This window comes from Aphelocoma coerulescens, chromosome 3, assembly GCF_041296385.1.
Source record: "Aphelocoma coerulescens isolate FSJ_1873_10779 chromosome 3, UR_Acoe_1.0, whole genome shotgun sequence".
In the NCBI taxonomy this organism is placed as follows: Eukaryota; Metazoa; Chordata; class Aves; order Passeriformes; family Corvidae; genus Aphelocoma; species Aphelocoma coerulescens.
The window spans coordinates 72,224,879-72,243,759 of NC_091016.1; the positions used below are offsets into that span (position 1 = coordinate 72,224,879).

Sequence of the window (18,881 nt, forward strand, 5' to 3'; positions counted from 1 at the left end):
GCAATAGTCCCTGCAAATTAATAATTTTTAATAAAGTAAAACTTTTATAATGAATAAATAGGTGTAAATTACAAAAACCCCTAACACACCAGGAAGAGTTATGAAGTCAGCATCAGTAACATCAAAACCAAACACAAAATCTTCCCTTACACATTTGCACTGCCTCAAAGGAAGATAACAGATCACTCAAAGTGCACTGTACTTTAAAGACACTGAACAGGTATGAATATGCTGTTTATTACAGAGGTGATGGGAAATGAAGACTCACTGACTTTTTTGTACAGAACTAAACCTGATGGGTCAGCTCAGCACAAGGCTACTAGGAGAATTGCTTTTCTGCCTCTTGCTTGTACTTCCACTCAGCTTATTACTCTCACTAGCTAATAGACTGACACAAGGAAAAGCACAATTATTTTCCAGTCACAAGCTCCTAAATATATTCTGCACATATACCTAACTGTGCTCTGAGATCCCACAGGACTCAGAATGATCCTGCTGCTGACATGGCTGAGTAGCCCTGGAACTCAACCCCATTAATGAAACACAACTAAATAGTGGAGAAAGGGAGTGGCCCCTGCGGGGTGGCGTGTCCATGTCCAGCCAGCCCTCTCAGCAGGAGCAGGATGGGTGCACAAAGCCATGGTACCACAGGCAGGGCCCCAGCTCTGACTGCACACCTGCAAGCAGGGCTGAGCTTGGGCAAATCCACCCCAGGCAAGCTTGAAAAAGAAGGCTAGTGTAGAATAGACTCAAAAAATTCCTAGTCTGAACACAGGTACTGATAAGCAACAACTTTGCAGAAGGATAAATAATTTTAAATATTAACTGTGGTGAAAGCAAACACAATGACCAGTGATGACCAGCATACAGTAGTGTGAAATCTGCCTCAGCAGGTTAATCTAGCTGCCTGATGAAGTTTTCTGCTAATAAAGATGGAGTAGAACAGCCTGATGGTTTCTTTAGAGTAGTTACAAAAAACAACGCACGTAATAAAAACATCCTTGAATTTCCTTATAAAGCTCATTCCATTTCTTTCAAATGAATAAATTAAATGACATGCTTTTAAAACAAATTACATTGCTTTGATATCTATAAGATTTGCTGTGATGAGTTGTTTAAAAGCTAATGTTTAACCAAACAAAGCTTTGTACTGAGCTACTTTTCATGGTTTAGTAGGTTATGTTATATAATATTGATAAAAAAATGTATTTATGTACTTTTCAAGTGGGAATATTTTTATACTGATGGAAAAAGACTTCCATATCCCTATTCTGCCTGGCTCTTGAAGGTTTATCCTGTTCTGTAGAAAAGCAAAAATTATTGTAATTCCTTTTTTTTTTTGCCTACAGAAAAAGCACAATCAGACTCACTCATCTTTACAAGGTCAAAGATGTCTCTTTTTGCTCTGTATAGAAAATGAAAAACCATTTCCCTTTGATTTCATCTGTTCCGATAAAATCAAAATGGCCTAGATTAAATGATAACGTATGAGCTGAGCTGTATTTTCCTTTTCTCCATCCACAAGGACATGCTTTCTGAATATTAAGTAAGTGCAGATCTATTATCTTCCCTTTTATGCTCTTTATTTTAGTATCTTAGTTTCAGATCTTATTGAACTCTAGTTAAAAACTGAAAACAGCAAACATGGCAGAGTGAAAACAGCTACAAAGACTGTAAGAATATCTCACACATTTATACAGAACCAGGAAAAGAAAGGAAATTAATCTACTGTGTAGTTAATTACAAATAATCTCAAGTACTAAAATATTCTCAAGTGGAATAGTTTGACACCATGTTATAGACTGCATTGCAAACCCAAATCTATCTATATATATATATATATATCTTGCTCTCTGAGGTCTGAAGGTTTTTCTAAATAATACAAAAATATCTTCATTATTTGACATTTAAAGAGAGGAATAAAAATCCCTGAGTAAGCCAAAGACAACTGATATGTATAGCCTCAGAAAACACACTCAAAACCAAGACCAATTTTAAGGCAGCTTCCAACTTCAGACAGAACACAAATAGAAAACTGGTGTCTCAGAAGAAAGTAAGTCTAATTAACAGGCAGATTTGCATTGACAATAGGCTTTGAATTTTATTTCTAAATGTCATTGCTTCCCTTCTTAATCTGCAAATCTTTGAAAAGTACTATTTCTACTGTTAGGATAACAGGGTCAACATGCCCTTAAATTCAAATGGAAATTATTAAATAGTTATTGACTACTATGGTGTGCTTGTACACACTTTCAAAAAGAAAAATGCAAGAAAACAAAACCAGAAGCTGACAGAAAACAAGCATACTAGCCAGCTATGGTAAGCTGATATTTGTGTTTCCAGGTAAATAGAAGTCATCAGCTTCTTCCACTGAGGCTTCGAAGTCAAAGTGAGTATCTTATAACAGTATTATGTTGGTGGGACAGAATACTATTTGCTTAAAAATTACAACTAGATTCAGATTTAACAACAATTTTCAAAGAAAGTGGTACAAAGTACATCCTCTGAAATGATACATTATTTGCAAGCCTAAATTTTGAAGTCTGTAGACTTTAAGGACGTTTCCCATCATCCTGCTTCCCCCTTTCCCCATACATACACAAACATATATATAAATATGTGTCTTCAAACATACACACACTGAAAAAGAGTACCTTCACAGTACAAATCCAATCTTTTTTAAGATTAGCTTGTATTTTTACAGTATGAAGTAGATATTTTTCTTATTCAGTTCCTTTCTTTATTGTTTCAGTGTTCTGCCTAAACAAATTTATTCTAGTTTTTAGAGTTATATTTGTATGATAAATTTGGATTAAAATTAAAGGTGTAAAAATTCTCAGTAGCTGAATTCCTTTTGCTGAATTACATTGCTGTTGTGGTGATGCACTGAGAAAGAGGTTTGGTAGCAAACAGTGGAACTTAAGAAAAAAAGAGCAAAGATAGCTATTCTCTTCAGAACTGTCATGCGCCAGGAAGAGCAACACTGGAAGCAGAAAGTAAGAATGAAGTGGTCTCCTAAGAATTTATGATTACTCCCCTTACCCTGGATTCACAGATTTTCCTCATGAGACATCAGTGGCTACTCCAAGACTTACATACTAGTAGCCTACTCAAAGGAACAAACAAACAAAATGTGCTATTTAGGTTATAAAATTTCATCAAGTCAATCTTCACACAGGTAGTGTGTAGCATGTGTATCATATTCCAAGTCAGAATAAAAGAGCAGGCTTCCAGCTTCCCTGCAAACACACTTCAGGGATACCTTGGGACAGATTAGGCCACTGACACATCTTATTATCTAAACCCCTCAAATTTTTTCTGTACTGCGAGAATTTAAAAATGAAGTCCTGTTGTAACAAATCTTGTCACACCCCCTGCCATTAATATTAATAGACTGCCATAAATAATTTACTGAAGTGAAACCAATCACCACATTCTTAAATATCACGGCACTTCAGTACTAAGGGTATTTCCCTCTGAGGCACTGCAGTTTGGCGGTGGCAATGTGCACTCCAGTAGCAGGAGGACTCAGAAGATAACCAGCTGTCGTGCTCTGGCATGTGATGGGGTTTTGGTATGCTGAACAGAATGCTGTGTGATGGAAGTTATTTACAGAAGTAGTTTTTAATACCAAAAGTAGTATGCTCAGTATACAGTAAGAGTCCAAACACTTCTAAGCATTTCCCCCTTAAAGGCTGACACTGAAGTTAAACGAGCACATGTTAGCAGTTAAATTCTTTCTTCACAGGCCAAATCAGTAGTAGAGTTGTGGCTACAACACAGACTTGGATTGTCTGGTTCAGAAACTTAGACTCAAAAAAACCCCTCCAAAGTAATAACTAAAAAAACATAACCAAAAACATTTAAAAAGCAGCAGTCAGGGGGCCCATCTTGTTGAGAGTGCACCAGAGCAAAGAGGCTTTCTGGTCTGCAGTAGTGTTTTCAGCTGAGGGAAGATGGCAGGAGAGCCCCCATTCTTCTTCCAGGGCGGTGGCTTTGATGCTGTAACCAGCAAGGTATTGCTCTGTTGCACAAAACACGGATAGCCCTTGCAGGACCAGCTCAGTTCAGGCGAGTAATGTCCATCCTCACCAGGGCATACCTGTCCGTGACCTTTTCCTCTGCTTTTTACAAAGGCAATAGATAGGAAACACAAATAAACCTGCCAAAAGAAGGAAACATGAAAAGAAACATAATTAAATGCAATCCTTTGTGCATCTGTTGTGTTCTTTCCATATACCTATTCAGATGGAGCTTTTCACATCTCAGGAGACTTTAGACCAGGCATTTGGACAAGCAGAAAAAAATACTAGCCTGCAACAAACAGTGTCTTTGATAATGAGTTAAGCTACACTTATTCTTCCCTTTACAACAAATTCCTGCTAACCCTACATTCATCTCTGACAAATTAATTTCTGAACCATGCTGTTTGGTGTAAGGTATAAATATAAAACTTTTAAAAGCACTCTGGAAATTCTTAGATCTAAATTCAAAGCTGATGTAACTAAACTAGTTTTCAATTAGGTTCACATGCAATAGAGACAGCACATTATAATTTTAGGTTTTATTTATTTTTACAAACGCCTTCATCTACTGTGAAGTAATACCAAACGTTTATACTTGAATAATACCAAGTGTTTATCCTTGCCTGGACAGGGAACTATTTATTCTTACAAGTCTTGAGAGAAAGAAAGCTGTAAAAACAACAATAAATAAATAGATCACGTTTATTCAGGTGAAAAATAGTTTGTCAAATAGTTTGTACTCTCTCAAACCCAAATGAGAAGCATCTTCCCCTTTCTCTTGCCACCAGCTGACTGAAATGGCCAAAGATTTTCTTTTCAGACACCACTACAATAACAACATAGAACAAAAGACTACTACAATCACAGGGCTCTTGCTTTGCTCAATAGCCTTGTAAATGGTGCAGTATAGTTTTCAGCTATGTAACTGAAATTACTTTAATAGTGGTTGGCAGCAAATATTCCTGTAATTACCTCAAAACCAAAACTTTTCTATAAATAATCAATGTTTTTGGAACTACTCATACTGCTGCCATTGATTGTATCCTATCCAGCCAAGCCTAGGATGGGACTTCAATGGCATTCTGATTATTATTGTAAATATTGTTACTATATTACTGCAAAACCCTCTTAATATTTTAGCATACAAAAAAAAAGTGTTTTTTCCCCCACCATAGATTATACCAGACTGCAGACCAACATAAGCTTTACTGGCATTAAGAAGTCTTTATTGTTTATAATTTTGGCATAAAAATGCTATTGAATAAATATTTAAGATAGACATCACTCACTCTCTTCAGTGAAGATAGTTGGTCTAAATACAGAAATTAACAGCAATATTCCTTATTTGGCCAGATGTAGTCTAGAAAAGCTGTAACAGTATTTTAGGTATAGGTTGATTGGTTATTTGCAACCTTATTAACATAACTATCCTAGTGTATTTTGGCATTATTATATCAAAATAAAGGAGCCACATCCCAATATACCTCAGGGCTGGGCACACATTGCAAATTTTCAGTGGAGTGAGCAGTTTGATGAAGAGCTGTGAAGCAGCATGATCCCTGAATGACATATTGCTGCCAACATGAAGAGTGGATATGCACTCACATGAGCAAAATTATACCTTATTGTCACAGCTAATCTCCTTTCTGCAGGGAAAACTCAACTAAGCCAGGCAAAGAGCAGCTTTGCTAAAATATCTGTCCCCACGTTAATACAACCACATTAACAGAGCTTTGATACTGTAATCAAATGAGTTCACAGTACCAGTTTTTGGGATGGAATACCATTTGGCAGCCTTTGCACTGGATCATATTTTGAGACTGACTCATCTCAATTTGCTGCTTTGTTGATGTTGCATCTTCAAGCTGGTGAGCTCTTGGGACTAGGCCTTAGTTCCCCAAAAATCTTGTCATACACATGGCCAAGACCTTAAAATTGTGATTCAATGGGGTGATTAAAGGCTGGGTCCAAGTTAGTCAGCCCTCAGGATTACATTTAAGTTACTCTGGAGGTTTTACTAGTTTATTATTACAGTTAAAGATGCTGATTTGGAAAAAAAAAAACCAAACATGGAAACAAAAATAAAGCTAATAAGCATAAAAAGAAAAAAAAAAGATCTCAGAGAATTTTTTTAGAAAAAAAGTCATGTATTAAATACTAAAAATGTATCTGTGAAATCTCTGGCTCTATGTCTATGAAATGAAAATATTGAGATGTCATACAGAGAAAGTCACTGCATAATCAGGATTAGATTCATTCACATATGTAACTCTTACCTATTACAACAGCTACGGCTCCCAGTGCCAGTCCCAGAACCAATATTAGGGGTGTAATGAGTAGTTTTCCAGCTGAAATTCAAAATCCATGAAACAGTTCAAAGAAGGAATTTTTATTTTTTCCTTTCCAACCATAACAGAAAAATATTTTTATCTATTATTTTTAAAATAATTTACCTCTACAAATAGGATTCCTATTTGTAATTTCATCCTACATATTCAGCCAGGAGCTATCACCAGTCAGCTCCCTGCACGCAGTTCTCTCTGCCCTCTTCACCCACCACAACTCTCTGAGCACAGCTTATTTCATACATTAACAGCTTGCATTTATTTCTGTTTCCATTCTGAAATCTCTCAAGCATCAACAGGAATGTGAGAGCTATAAAGCTACTGTAATTTGGCTTCTCTGGAATCCTACTGCACAGCAACCAGCCTGGAAAAATGCCAGCAAACTAGCATCTTAGAAAGTTTAGGTTAGCTCAAGGTAATGAGACCATCACCTCTAAATACGCTTCTGCTTGCTTTAAAAGGCTGCAATGAAGTGCTCATGTATAGCTGTGATTAAGGTCTAAGTCAAACCACAGCCAAGTCTATTTTGGATCTACGTTTATAAGGATATGTTGTGGCTCTTACATGAGTAGGACAGCGATGTTGAGCAGCATACTGGCTAGAGCATAAGACCAAGAACAAATAAAGCATGCTCATATTCTTTATTTCTGATGAGTTCAACTGTAAAAATTTGCAGAGTGAAGGCAGGGGTCTTGCTGAAACAGTGAATTTGAAACTGAACCAGAACCCAACTTATCTTCCTTGCATTGCGCACTTTCAATGGAAGAATCTCCCTGGCTCTGCAGGCTGAGCATTTGGGTCAAAGACATCACTTATCTGAGCTGTTCGAAAAATGCAGGAGGGCAAGCATTTTTACAGATATACCAGCAGTCTTATCAGGGACTTGAAATTTTGCAATTCTGTAAGTTGAAAGTTCTCTATGTGTTTGAAAGATCACCTGAAGAATGGGAGAAAAACTGAGTTTGTTACCTCTCTCTGCCCTGCCCTTCCCTCTCTCAAGTCACTCATACCAGATTGCAGTAAGTGGATTACTTCATTCAATAATGATGTAAACTTTTCCATAACCTGAAACACTAGTTTGAGCACTCTGAAGGAAAAATGAGATATTTTGGAAATATTTACAGCAGTTAAATGAACTGGCCCTTTTCTTGCTCTGTTTTGATAGCTTTTAAATTTCATAGGAGTGTTGTGGGTGGGAAATACTAATTCCTAGAAGAAAAAAACCTGTCTAATATTTGTATTACTCTAGTTGCTAGGCATCCTAATGGCATACCTTCTTGGGACTCCACTGCGCTGTATCTACACACACAGAACTTGTCAAATACATTATTCAAGTGTAGACAGAAGAATGAATGTAAAGTGATGGAAAACCTCAAGAAAGGTCCAAAAATAAGAAATTAAAAACTTTTTAAAACATTACCAGAGCCTTCAACAATTTCAAATAAAGCTTATAAAAGATTTAAGGTTTAAGGTATGAACTCCTTACTTCATTAATAGCCATGTAATTAGAATGCTAGAAAATTATGACGTTTGGTACCAAAATTATTAAAAACTTGAATCACTGAGCTAGTGACTGAATATGCAGAAACAGAGTCAATGGAAAGGGCTAAGCTAGCCTTTGATTGGAATAACTTCTTTTGAGACACAAAGAACAGTCCCTAACCTAATTCGAAAACTCGTTCACTTACATTTGACAAACTCAGAGCTGAAATAAAGCATGAGTAGTGTCTTTCCTTCTGCCTGTGAATATGAGTTGTGAGTATTGTGTAGTTTCAAGATGTTATAGAATAAAATGACTTTTCATCACCATAAGACCATATCTTCTTTTGGTTATCGATGCATTATTTCTAAAGACTAAATTTCAAAACAAAATACTTTTTCTCCTTACATATCTATTACATTTAAATCCTTAATATTTCTTTACCTTTGTAAACTACAATTAACAAACAGCACAAGGTGAACAAGGCTTGCAGATGTTGCCATCAGGAAGAGTACAAACAGCAGCAATCACTAGCAAAGCAGCAGGTATGCTGCTATTTGCTCCAATAATTTTTATCAGCATTGTATGAAACAATTACAAAATGCTCAATTTTACATCTCAGAATTACAAACTACTTTATATCCAATTCCAGTTTGACAAACATCGTTTGTCATAGTGCGAAGGATCATGAGGCTCTTAATCATAGAGGGAATCATGACACACCAAGAAATGTCACTGAGACTACGGATGTTTGCTGCAGGCACTAGCTCTGAGACTGATAGCACAGAGAACAAATGTAACACCTGCCTCAGAGCTGAATAAAATTTTGGGTCATTAGCCCATGTGGTGATCTCAGCAGTAGGTTATGATAGCCAGGTTGCTGTTGTCCAAAGCTAGTTTTTAAGGGTAACTTAACAAGAAGGGATTGAAACGCAACCTTTTTACAATTGCACTCAAATGAATGGTAAACAGTTTCTCTACTGGGTGGCACAGCATGAAGATGTAGACATTTGTGGTAGTATAATAACTCTATTTGCAGGTGTCTCTGAGGGGTTGCCTTATTTGTGATACAGAGAATCACGTTTTTCTGCAAAATAACGAAGTATTTCAGGAAACATGAAGGAGTACTTTTCCCTTGCATAACTTTGGGCTTAGTTACAGGTTTTAGGGTAATATATACAAACCCCGATATACCCTTAGAGAATTCTTTGCCACATAAAAAATTAATAAACTAGTTTTAGAAAACAAATTTAATCACTAGCATATGGGAAATATTAAATTTTGTCTTTTAAGTCTAAATATCATTATTGTTTAAGCAGAGACAATAAAAGCGTCTACTTACAAATCAAACCAGCAGTATCTATGTAGACATTAAGTTCTAATAAAAGTCTGCATTTGTTTTTAAAGAGTCTTATCAAGTGTATAGAGACAACTTCTTACAAGTCAGACCAACTAAAATATAAAGTTGCTAATGAAGGTTGGATCACAAAATTGCATGCTGCCTTCTGCGAGGCTCAAAGCCATGCTTATATGAAGTGAACCTTGTGCTCTGCTTGGGACAGGAGTACATGTCAGTCAGATCTGACAACATCCTGCTTTCAGAATCTTATCTGAAATGGTGGTTACCATGCAAAAAACATTCATTTGCTTTAATAGTTTCATTACATGTAGTGTCTTGTTACAGATCTATGAAATACCTAGCAACTGATTTTGAATACAATTCATCAACTGAATCCAGGTGGTATTCCAGTGGCATCTTAAGTACACTTCAGACAGCTGAACGCCCTTTGCCTTCCTGTATAATTCATCACTGACTCCAGTTATAACGAAACATTCTGCCTTCAACAATTTAGCCCAACGATTATAATGAGAATGAAATCTCTGAAGTCTGCTGGGATGGAAGAATAAAAACAATTTCACTTGACTGTACTGGTCCCAGGACAATTTCTCTAAAAACCATGCTGGCTAAAGAAGGGAGAGAAATGTCAGAGATCTGCTCTCAGATTTTCTTCTTCCCATGATTACTATCACCTTTACATAACAGTTGGTTTACGAAGAAAAGTACATTTAAATTTATGCTGCCATAAATACTTTTCCCTTTTTTTTACTGCAGAGCAGTTTATGACTGTATGCACTTGCTTCTCAACAGAAACCATGCCAACATGCCAGCCTGCCACGTGGTGTTCTTTCTACACACTCCACCTAGCCAGATTTTAGAAACAACCCAAAAAACCCTCAACTGCACATGGTTACAGAATCACATTTACTTAAGTATTCCTTCTCCATAGCAATAAAGTAGAAGAAGTCATACAAAACCCGCACATATCTAGCAACACCTCACCAGTCTCCCAGAGATAGCCAAGATAACATTTCTTTAATTTCCACTACTTAGCTAACTAGCAGAGGCACTTTTCTACAGGAAATCCAACCTTTGCTTCTTACTACATGTTACCAAAATGCAGAGGCTATGCTTTTAATGGCCTCTCTGCTACCACCTCTTCTTCTGCTGACTTTGAGAACAGAATCAAAACCCAGGCTTGTACAGTAACACCTACTGATGATAGCACTCCTCTCTTGCCTGATGAAGTATTTGTATATTTACATTTACAGTTCTAGCTACTGGGACCTCCCTGAGCCTGGCTGTAATCCCTAACTGGAATTCAACATTTCTGGGTTTTAAATTTGATCTTAAATGATTAAGACTAGTAAGCTTTGGCTTAACACATAAAACACAAACAAAACACAAAATAATATCAAATATGACAAAGTAGAATCTGATGGAGGGTCCATAAAAGAAAGATATGAAAAGGTCAGCAAGCTATTATTATTTACTCAATTTCATGATAACAGAAGTAGCCAATGAAATTATCAGGAATCAATAAAAAACCACCAGGATTTTCTCCACATGACATACAGTGAAATCCTAGAGCCTCAACCAGAAATGTTGTGCCAGCCGAAATTTAAAAACTGTTAAAACTAGTGAAGGGTCCATCCACTGATAGTTACAAAGCAAAGGTTCAGATCCAAACCTTAACTAAGGAAGTGTCTAAAGCAATGATTACTGGAAACAAACAGGGAGTCAATTATTTCTAATTGACCATTGCTGGGGACAGACTCTCTAGGCAGATCTTTATACAATCCCAATTAACAGCCACAGATCAATTCTGTTGCATTCTGTTTTACAAAGACAGATGATCCTAGCAAATTTCCAGCACTGAAAATGGCAAAAACCACAAACTCAAACTGTATCAGTTTAGGATTATATCATCTTCAAAAGGTCAGGAAAAAAGTCAAGAGGTACAATCTTACAGCGGTATGATGCCTTTTTAAAAACAGATGTGAAAACCCACAGGTATACTTGTGTGGAAAAAAGTACAAAAACCTAGACTGGCTCACACATGCAAGTCATAGCCAAAATCTACTGTAATGGAAGAAGAGCTGTGAGCTTGATTCCCAAATTCAAATCTGATGCAAATTTTTGAAGATTTTAATTTTTTATTTTCACCCATGAGTGCTGTTAGGTCTCTGGAGTATTTTGGTAGTTATTCATAAAGTGTATTGGGATCAATAACAGAAAACCCTATGAGAACTGCAATCTGAGGCTTTGAGCTTTGCTAATCCTTCTTGGTTTATTAATCAATGCAAACCACAAGTACACTTGCAAATAGGAGATGAAAATAAAAATATCTTATACCTTCTCCATGTGTGATCTTGTAAATATGAGCATAAACATATTTACCATGAAGCTTTAATATCCAAGGCCAGGCTGAACAGAGCTCTGAGCAACCTGATTTAGTTGAAGATGTCCCTGCTCATTGCAGGTGGCTTTTAAAGGTCCCTATTCTATGATTCTAATAAGGTTACCCATGATTCTGCATCTGAGCAGCATTGACTTGGTAATGTCTCAGAGTACAATCTGGTGCTACAGCAGAGACTAATTACACCAAATATAACAAGATCTATTTAAACACAGCTTACATTGTTTGCCATTGTGGCTATTACTTAAAACTCTTCTGAAATCTTACTTAGTGCTTTGAAACAGTTCTTGAAGTTTAAGCCTAAATTTATTAATGAACGCTTATATTCATGTGCCCTAATGCCATCATTGTCTTTAATCTAGACTAGATCTTCTCATGTGTTGGAATTTATCTCTGCAAAATGTATCAGAGTATGTATCATTTTCAATTTTCATCCCCTTTCTAGTTATTTCTGTATCTTTAAATCACCCCTCTCAAAGTTTGTTAACAAAGCCTTGCAAACTCCTGAGGTCAAACTAATGGGTTTGGATGACACATTGTCACTTGCTGAACAAGCAGTCCAGGTTTGCCAATCTCCCACATCTTTGCAGCGCAGCAAGGTTGGTATTTTTATTACCAAGTTTTGAGTTTGTGTGTCAATTCTTATGTTACTCTGGAAACCACCTAGTTTCCTTACTGGAACGTGTCTGGCTCAGGAGTAATGTTTTCACCTCAGGTCTGCTTTTTCCCCACATGTTCCATCTCTTGCCCTTACCTTTATGATCAAGCTCAGAGCATTTCCTCATCCTAGGTGAGCTACAAGTAATTTCCAATTTTTATGCCTGAATTAAAAGTACAAAAAGTTCTGTTTTCCTCATTAGGTTCCCAGTTTTTGGCAGTTAATACATCCATTTCCTGTAACATTATAGGTCACCTTACATGCTGTAAACTCGCTACAATGACTGAGCTTGATATATATGTAAGACACCACACAATGTAATAGTCTACTTTAATTTCTTGTGCTTCTATAGGTTGAGACATCTATGTATCTGGCTCAAAAGCAAATTATGAGTGCCTTTTTGTTTAATAAAAAGACATTTTTGGCATCATACTTTTGTGAGCAAAAGTAATGTATATAAGTTGTATTTTGTTTCAAGCTGGATTTTATCTGAACTAAAGCTAGCAGTTACAACAGTGTCCTCCTATTTATATGGGAAAACCTGAGTTTTTCCACTCAGATCAGGTTCAAATCCAAAGAGCACTTTATTAAGACAGTCTTACACCGAGATTAATTTAAATAAGGTTCCTCCTCTGATCCATTTCTCCAATATACCTTCAGAATAATGAACACAGCCAGCAACATGCATATTGACAGCACTTTTCCACTAAAAAAATTAAGAAACAAGCTATCTGCAGAGGACATAATACTTAGTTGTACACAGTCCATCTAAAAAGGGAGGGCAAATGCCATATATTTAAATACACTTAATAAGCCACCTTTTGAATAACTGAAAAACAAGGTGCCCATCCAATATTTTAAACCACTAGTTTTAACTCTAATTGCCCTATCCCCCTAATCACTTCATTATGCAGCTCTCCACAAGGTACATTAATCCACTCACCACAGACAGAGCCTCGCACTAATCTCCTTAGATGTGGTCTCTCGGGGAGGTAGCGGTATTTGCATCCAAAGATACTGAGGTTTGACGTGTGATCTCCAAAGAAGCGGAGCTGGCGGTATCTCTCCCCACAACGGTAACAGAAATTAGTGTTACACTGTGAACAGGTCATGTGGTCACACCCTTCAGTTCTCTGGATGTGGATCTGTGTGAGCAGAAGAAAAAAATATTATTTTCCCCCCCTTCCTAAGCACAAGAAAAGTGGGCACCACCTGGGGCAGTTCATGTGCCAGCTGAAAAGAAGCTGCAAGCAACCCCCTGCTAAGTCAGTATTTGAATTAATTAATACTGCAGCTGGCTTAAGACAATAATGTTTTTCTGAGGCATGTTTCAGAGCATTAAATGTGAGTTCTATTGCTTCCAGATTCCCATTTCCTACATAATCCTACTTTTTGTTTAAACATTCTTCATATCAGATGAGAATTCTTGCCCTTACTGAAATTTTGTTTTTATTACTGAAGTAGATATATTAGCACCAAACTTTATTAAAAATAAAAGCAACACAGTTATGATATATAATAAATATAGTTATGAACTCTGACCCCTCCACACATGGGTTTCCTTCTTAGGCCACCTGTGGCTCCACTCCCTTTTCCATCACAAATTGATTTGGCATTTTGTAATAAACACCAGAAAGACACTGCTGTCACAGTGCATAATTTGAGAAATATAGATTTTTTTTTCTTATTTAAAAAAAAAGATCCCACAAACTATACGTAGAATAAAAAATTACAAAAAATTACAGTTTCCTGATACCCACACCACAGCATGAAGCAGGGCTGCCCCGGTTCTACAGCCATCTTTCTACTGATTGCCTGCATAAATAGTTCCCCATCCTGCATTCCTAGACTACCCTCTTCAGTGGAATGGTAGATAGCCTAATAACTGAGGTTGAAAGTGATCCTCGGGGGTCATCTATTTTAACCCCTAACTCCAAGCTGAGCTAACTGCAGCCAGATCAAATTGCTCCAGGTCTCATCCCACTTGATTTAAAAAATTTCCAAGCATGGGTATGTCACAGCCTCTTCAAGCAATCTGTACCATGCTTTCCCAGGAATACTTTTTTCCATTTTCCATCCAATTTGCATTTCCTCTGTTGAAACCTGCAACAGATAAATTGATGCCTCCTGAAACGCCTATACTTACCTACATATATTTATTTTGCAGGAAGGCAAAGACATGGCATAACCACTCAGTGGCCCTGCAAGCACCAGAGACACTGAAAGCTCAGTGAGCTCAAGAGAACCCCGTGACTCCTGGGTTATCTGACATTCTTGAGAGGGTCAAATGCATTTGTTCTTTGGTGCTGATCAGGGGTGATCTGGGATCTTACCTTGCTCGCCCAAACATCTACTGAAACTGGCACTTTATACATGTAACAAAGAGACGCCTTCCACCAGCAACACTGGTGGCAAAAGAGTTACAAAGGTAACAGTAGTTCCAGCTACACCTGCCAGCATCCTTGTGCCACAGTAATGATGTCAGAATTTGCAATTTTCAAATGTTGCTTTTATACAAAAGAGGGGAAAAACATTCACAAAAGAGAGAACTGGGCTATTAAAAAAAAAAGCTTTCTAGTAAGTATTCTAGTAGACTTAGAATTTGTCTGACCAAGCAAACATCCCCCTCTACCCCAAGGAATTCTGCTGTATCACAGGTGTCCTGTTTTCCAGAAGCACCTGAAAAAACACCATTGCTGATGAGCTTTGTAAGCCACTTGACCTCAAAACTTTCACAGTTAAGCACTGATAGCAGGCAAAGTGGAAAGAGAGGTCTACCCAATATTATACCAACTTAAGCATAACTTAAGATACGGGTTTTTTTCTAAAAGGGATATTACATTGTCAATTCGACTTCTCATGTCTCGGGTTACATGTGAAAAAAACTGTTGACCCCACTTATGGAGCCATAGTTTATTTAGTGTAATTCCTCAGGTTAACTTGAACTGAAATAAAGGAATTTCAATAGTGACTTAATGTATTTTGACAAACTAACTTTAAAATTTAATTCAAATTAATTTTTCAGGTGAAAAACTCAGCAACTAAACAGACTTTTGTAATTTAAAAGGTAACTTTCCTTATCTGCTGATTCGATCTTAAAAATGTAAATGAGGGAACTAGATCTTGTGACACTAATGAGAATTAACTGGTTGCTTTGTTTTTTTTTTGAATCAAGGCTGTTGAATTCTCGTCTCACTTCTCTAATTTGCCAACCCAATTAAGTTACCATCCATCCCCACTGGAATTCTGTAGAATCCTGGAACCTATAAAAATCCTAGATGCAAACCAAAACTACTTCACATTTCAAAAATAAATGAATTTTTATTGGTAGTAAGAACTTCAAGGAGATGCTACCAATAGCATTTTATGTTCTACCATTCATACGTTTCAGAAATATGCACCTCTTAGAAACTGCCTGCCATCCTTCTACCATGCTTCCCTAGAAGCCTCCCAGCTCCAGTTAGTCATGCACTACTCCTGAACCATTTGTCAATCTACTTCTTTCTGCTCTAGTTCTCCAGACATACTGTCCTCTTGAAATATGAAAGAAGCTGATAAGGATTTATTTTCTTACAGACAAATACTGCAACTACATGCACTTCATGTCTGCTTCTTCAAAAAGCAAACCATAAAAATATTTCAGTCAATACTCATCTGCACATATAACTATCTTCAAATGCCGCGACTCTGGAACAACCGGTTGTACTTGCCTATACCTTTTGATTGCAAAAACTTTCCTTTATTCCAGTGAGGAAACAATTGATTAAAAAAATGAAGTAAAAAAACCCACAAACCTTAGATGCAGAGCTTGGACTCCCTGTCACATGCTTTGCAGACTGACAATGCCAGGTGAACTTTGTATCATTTGGTCAGGCTGCTTTCAAGCCTAAGACATGACATGTCACCAGATCAACTTCAGCTCCAGTTCCCATGGACATGACTCCCTGCCCTCCAGATAATCCACTGACAGAGATGGATTACAAATCTATAGGTTGAGAAGGCAATTGCTGATGGCTCAGATACCATGAGTGTTCCTGCTCCACTGACAGCACCACAGTGCACAAGAAGCAGCTGGGGGAACGTGCAGGACCAGGAATGCCGCTGGCTGTGGGAAGCCGTGGCTGTGTAGGGCCCAGTGCCCTGTGTGACTGCAGGCTCTCCTGCAGCACAGCCAGGGTAGAGGGGCCACTGTGACAGCACGGCAACTGCAAGCCCAGTTTCTGCCTCCATGCATTCAGCCAAAGCTACAGACTTCATCCTGCACCTAGGGCCTGTTCAAAACCAAAGATGTATGCTCACCTTACAGGGGAAGGTTTAGCCATTCAGAAACCCAAGCATGGCTCCCAGAACAACAGGGGTGAAAACTACACACCAAGGGCAAACACCCAGTTCAGAGTCTTAAGTAACAACTGAAGTAGCACAGTGGCTGTTTCAGACCCTCACTCTGCCCCCTCTGCATGTTACATGTGCTCTCATAGAAATCTTCTACAGGAATCATTGCCAAGAGCTCTGAGGATGAGTGGCCATGTCTCCTCCACCACTGAAGAAAATCTGCGCACCTTTATCCCTTTGTATATAAATAAGGACTCTCCTCCCTCCAGAAGATGAGAATTAATTTGCAGACCACCTCCAAAAACTATGTCCTGAGTTATTTGGTAACACTTCTATGAATCCGATAAGTGCACACTCCTTTATTTGCATTGACATGCTTGTTTACTTAAATTTCTGTTGCTGTTCAAAGCTTTCTAAGATAGAGCTGCTATGTGGTGTTTCTTCAGATAGTGTTGCTCTTGAAATCTGTGGTAAGATAACACCAACATGGAGTTATTTCCTTGGTTTGCTGTACTGTAAAAACACTTGTGGAAACAAAAGCATTTTGTTGCAAAAATACCAAGAAATTGTAAAAAATAACCCCCTAAAACAGTAGTGGGGAAAGACAAATAACATTACAGATTTTGGGAAATAACATCCAGTAACAGGTAGCAAATTTGCACTTATTAGCCAGCTTACTCTAGAACAAGACCAGCACTTCTTGGACGCCTTTTTTTTTTTCTTGTTGAGAAAAATGGTCTATACTGACTCTCAAAATAGTGTATAGTAAATTTGGAAAAGGTCTATTAAAAAAAAAAAAGTTGAAATTAATTTAAGATACAGTTTAAAAAAGTAGCATTTTTCCATATTTCCATACTGACACACAGTCACATGAATCTACAATTAAGTATTTGGACAGTGTGTAACATTTTTATTATCTTCTGTAAACACATCTTAGGGAGGCCAGGTAAATATAAGCTATTCCTATTAGATGTGCTAAAGCTGTATCCGACTACATGAAAAAGTAATCAAGTTTAAGCTTATTGAACAGTCCCTGCTATATTCATATTACAAAGGATTATGTTCTTTCAAATCACTTACCCAAACCACTGAAATACTCATGAATATTTACCTGAGGATCTGCCTCTGTATACACATACCCCGTAAGTGTGGTCTGATTTTCTCACCTGCATGCCCAGACAAGATAATGTATTCGACTTCTCCGTGGTACAGCTAAAAAGAGTCTGTGTGTGTATGTATCTGTGTGTATAAATAATTATCTCCAGAAGGTATCTGTAAAATATGGTCACAGTTTATGCTGTAATCAGTATCACACTTTGGAAGTTAACAGTAATTTTACAAATTACTTCAGTAAAGAAATTGTACCTCTACTTAAGTTTCTACCTTTAATTTCCATTCATTTCAATTTTAGTGTAAAGATTAAACCTTTAGACACAATTTAGTCTTGACTTTCCCTCAATCTGTTTGTAAATTTTGGCTGCTGCAAATCTTCAACCAAAATATGAAAGAGGTTAAAAATAAAGTATGTTTTCACCTGAAACATTGCTTCTGTGGACATAGAACATGGATAAATCAAGTAGTACGTTACAAATTATTTTCTCTGTCACACTTTATTTTATTTGGAATATGATTATCATCTGATTCAATGTTATTTTATATACAGGTTTGGAGGGAGGGATGGATGGGAGAGAGAGGCAGAGAACTATTAGATCTAATCCTCCTGACTTCAAATTTTTAAATGTCAGAATGCATATCCCCACATGCCCAAACACCTATTTGATGAAGAATACTGCTTAAGATGTATTTTTTGAACTACTCAAAGATGTATTTTTTAAACTAACTGCTGGCTAAGTGGTCTTTTGATTACCTGCAGGTGATAGATCTGATCTAAAAATAAACAGTGTGTTGAGAGGAACATTTTGGAGATTGTAGGCAGGAAGAACTTTTTTCATCTCTGAAGAAAAAAGTATCAAGAGTTGGGACAGCAACAGTTTATAAAAAGGTAGAATCCCCTCTTCAATATTGACTTACAATGCCGCATTACCAGGAAGGACTTAACAGAGGTTCTTTTTCTGTTCTAGTTTCATAAGTTTCCATACTGCCTTCCACCAAGTAGGAGGTTTTATTTTCCTTTGATTAAGAAAAGAAACCTAAAGTATTTTTTAAATTAGCAGCTGAATTCATGCAACTTCATGCTTCAGAATTAGTAACAAGCTATGTAAGTTTCAAGCATCCAGCCTTTTCTTTTGAAGATGGTGAAAAGAGTTGAATATTTAAATGTGG

The 18,881-nt window shown here is 37.1% G+C and overlaps 1 protein-coding gene across 1 annotated transcript in view; it reads right to left on the minus strand.

Moving 5' to 3' along the window:
• Positions 1–2,075: 2,075 nt before the first annotated feature.
• Positions 2,076–18,881, minus strand: part of RNF217 (ring finger protein 217) — a 59,767-nt gene continuing 42,961 nt past the window's right edge. Inside the window, exons 4-6 of the mRNA XM_069010852.1 lie at positions 13,210–13,411; positions 6,302–6,373; positions 2,076–4,162 (exon numbers count right to left, since the gene is read on the minus strand). Of these exons, the coding sequence (XP_068866953.1) occupies positions 4,089–4,162; positions 6,302–6,373; positions 13,210–13,411 (348 nt within the window). The 3' untranslated portion in view covers positions 2,076–4,088. The remainder of the gene's footprint in view (positions 4,163–6,301; positions 6,374–13,209; positions 13,412–18,881) is intronic.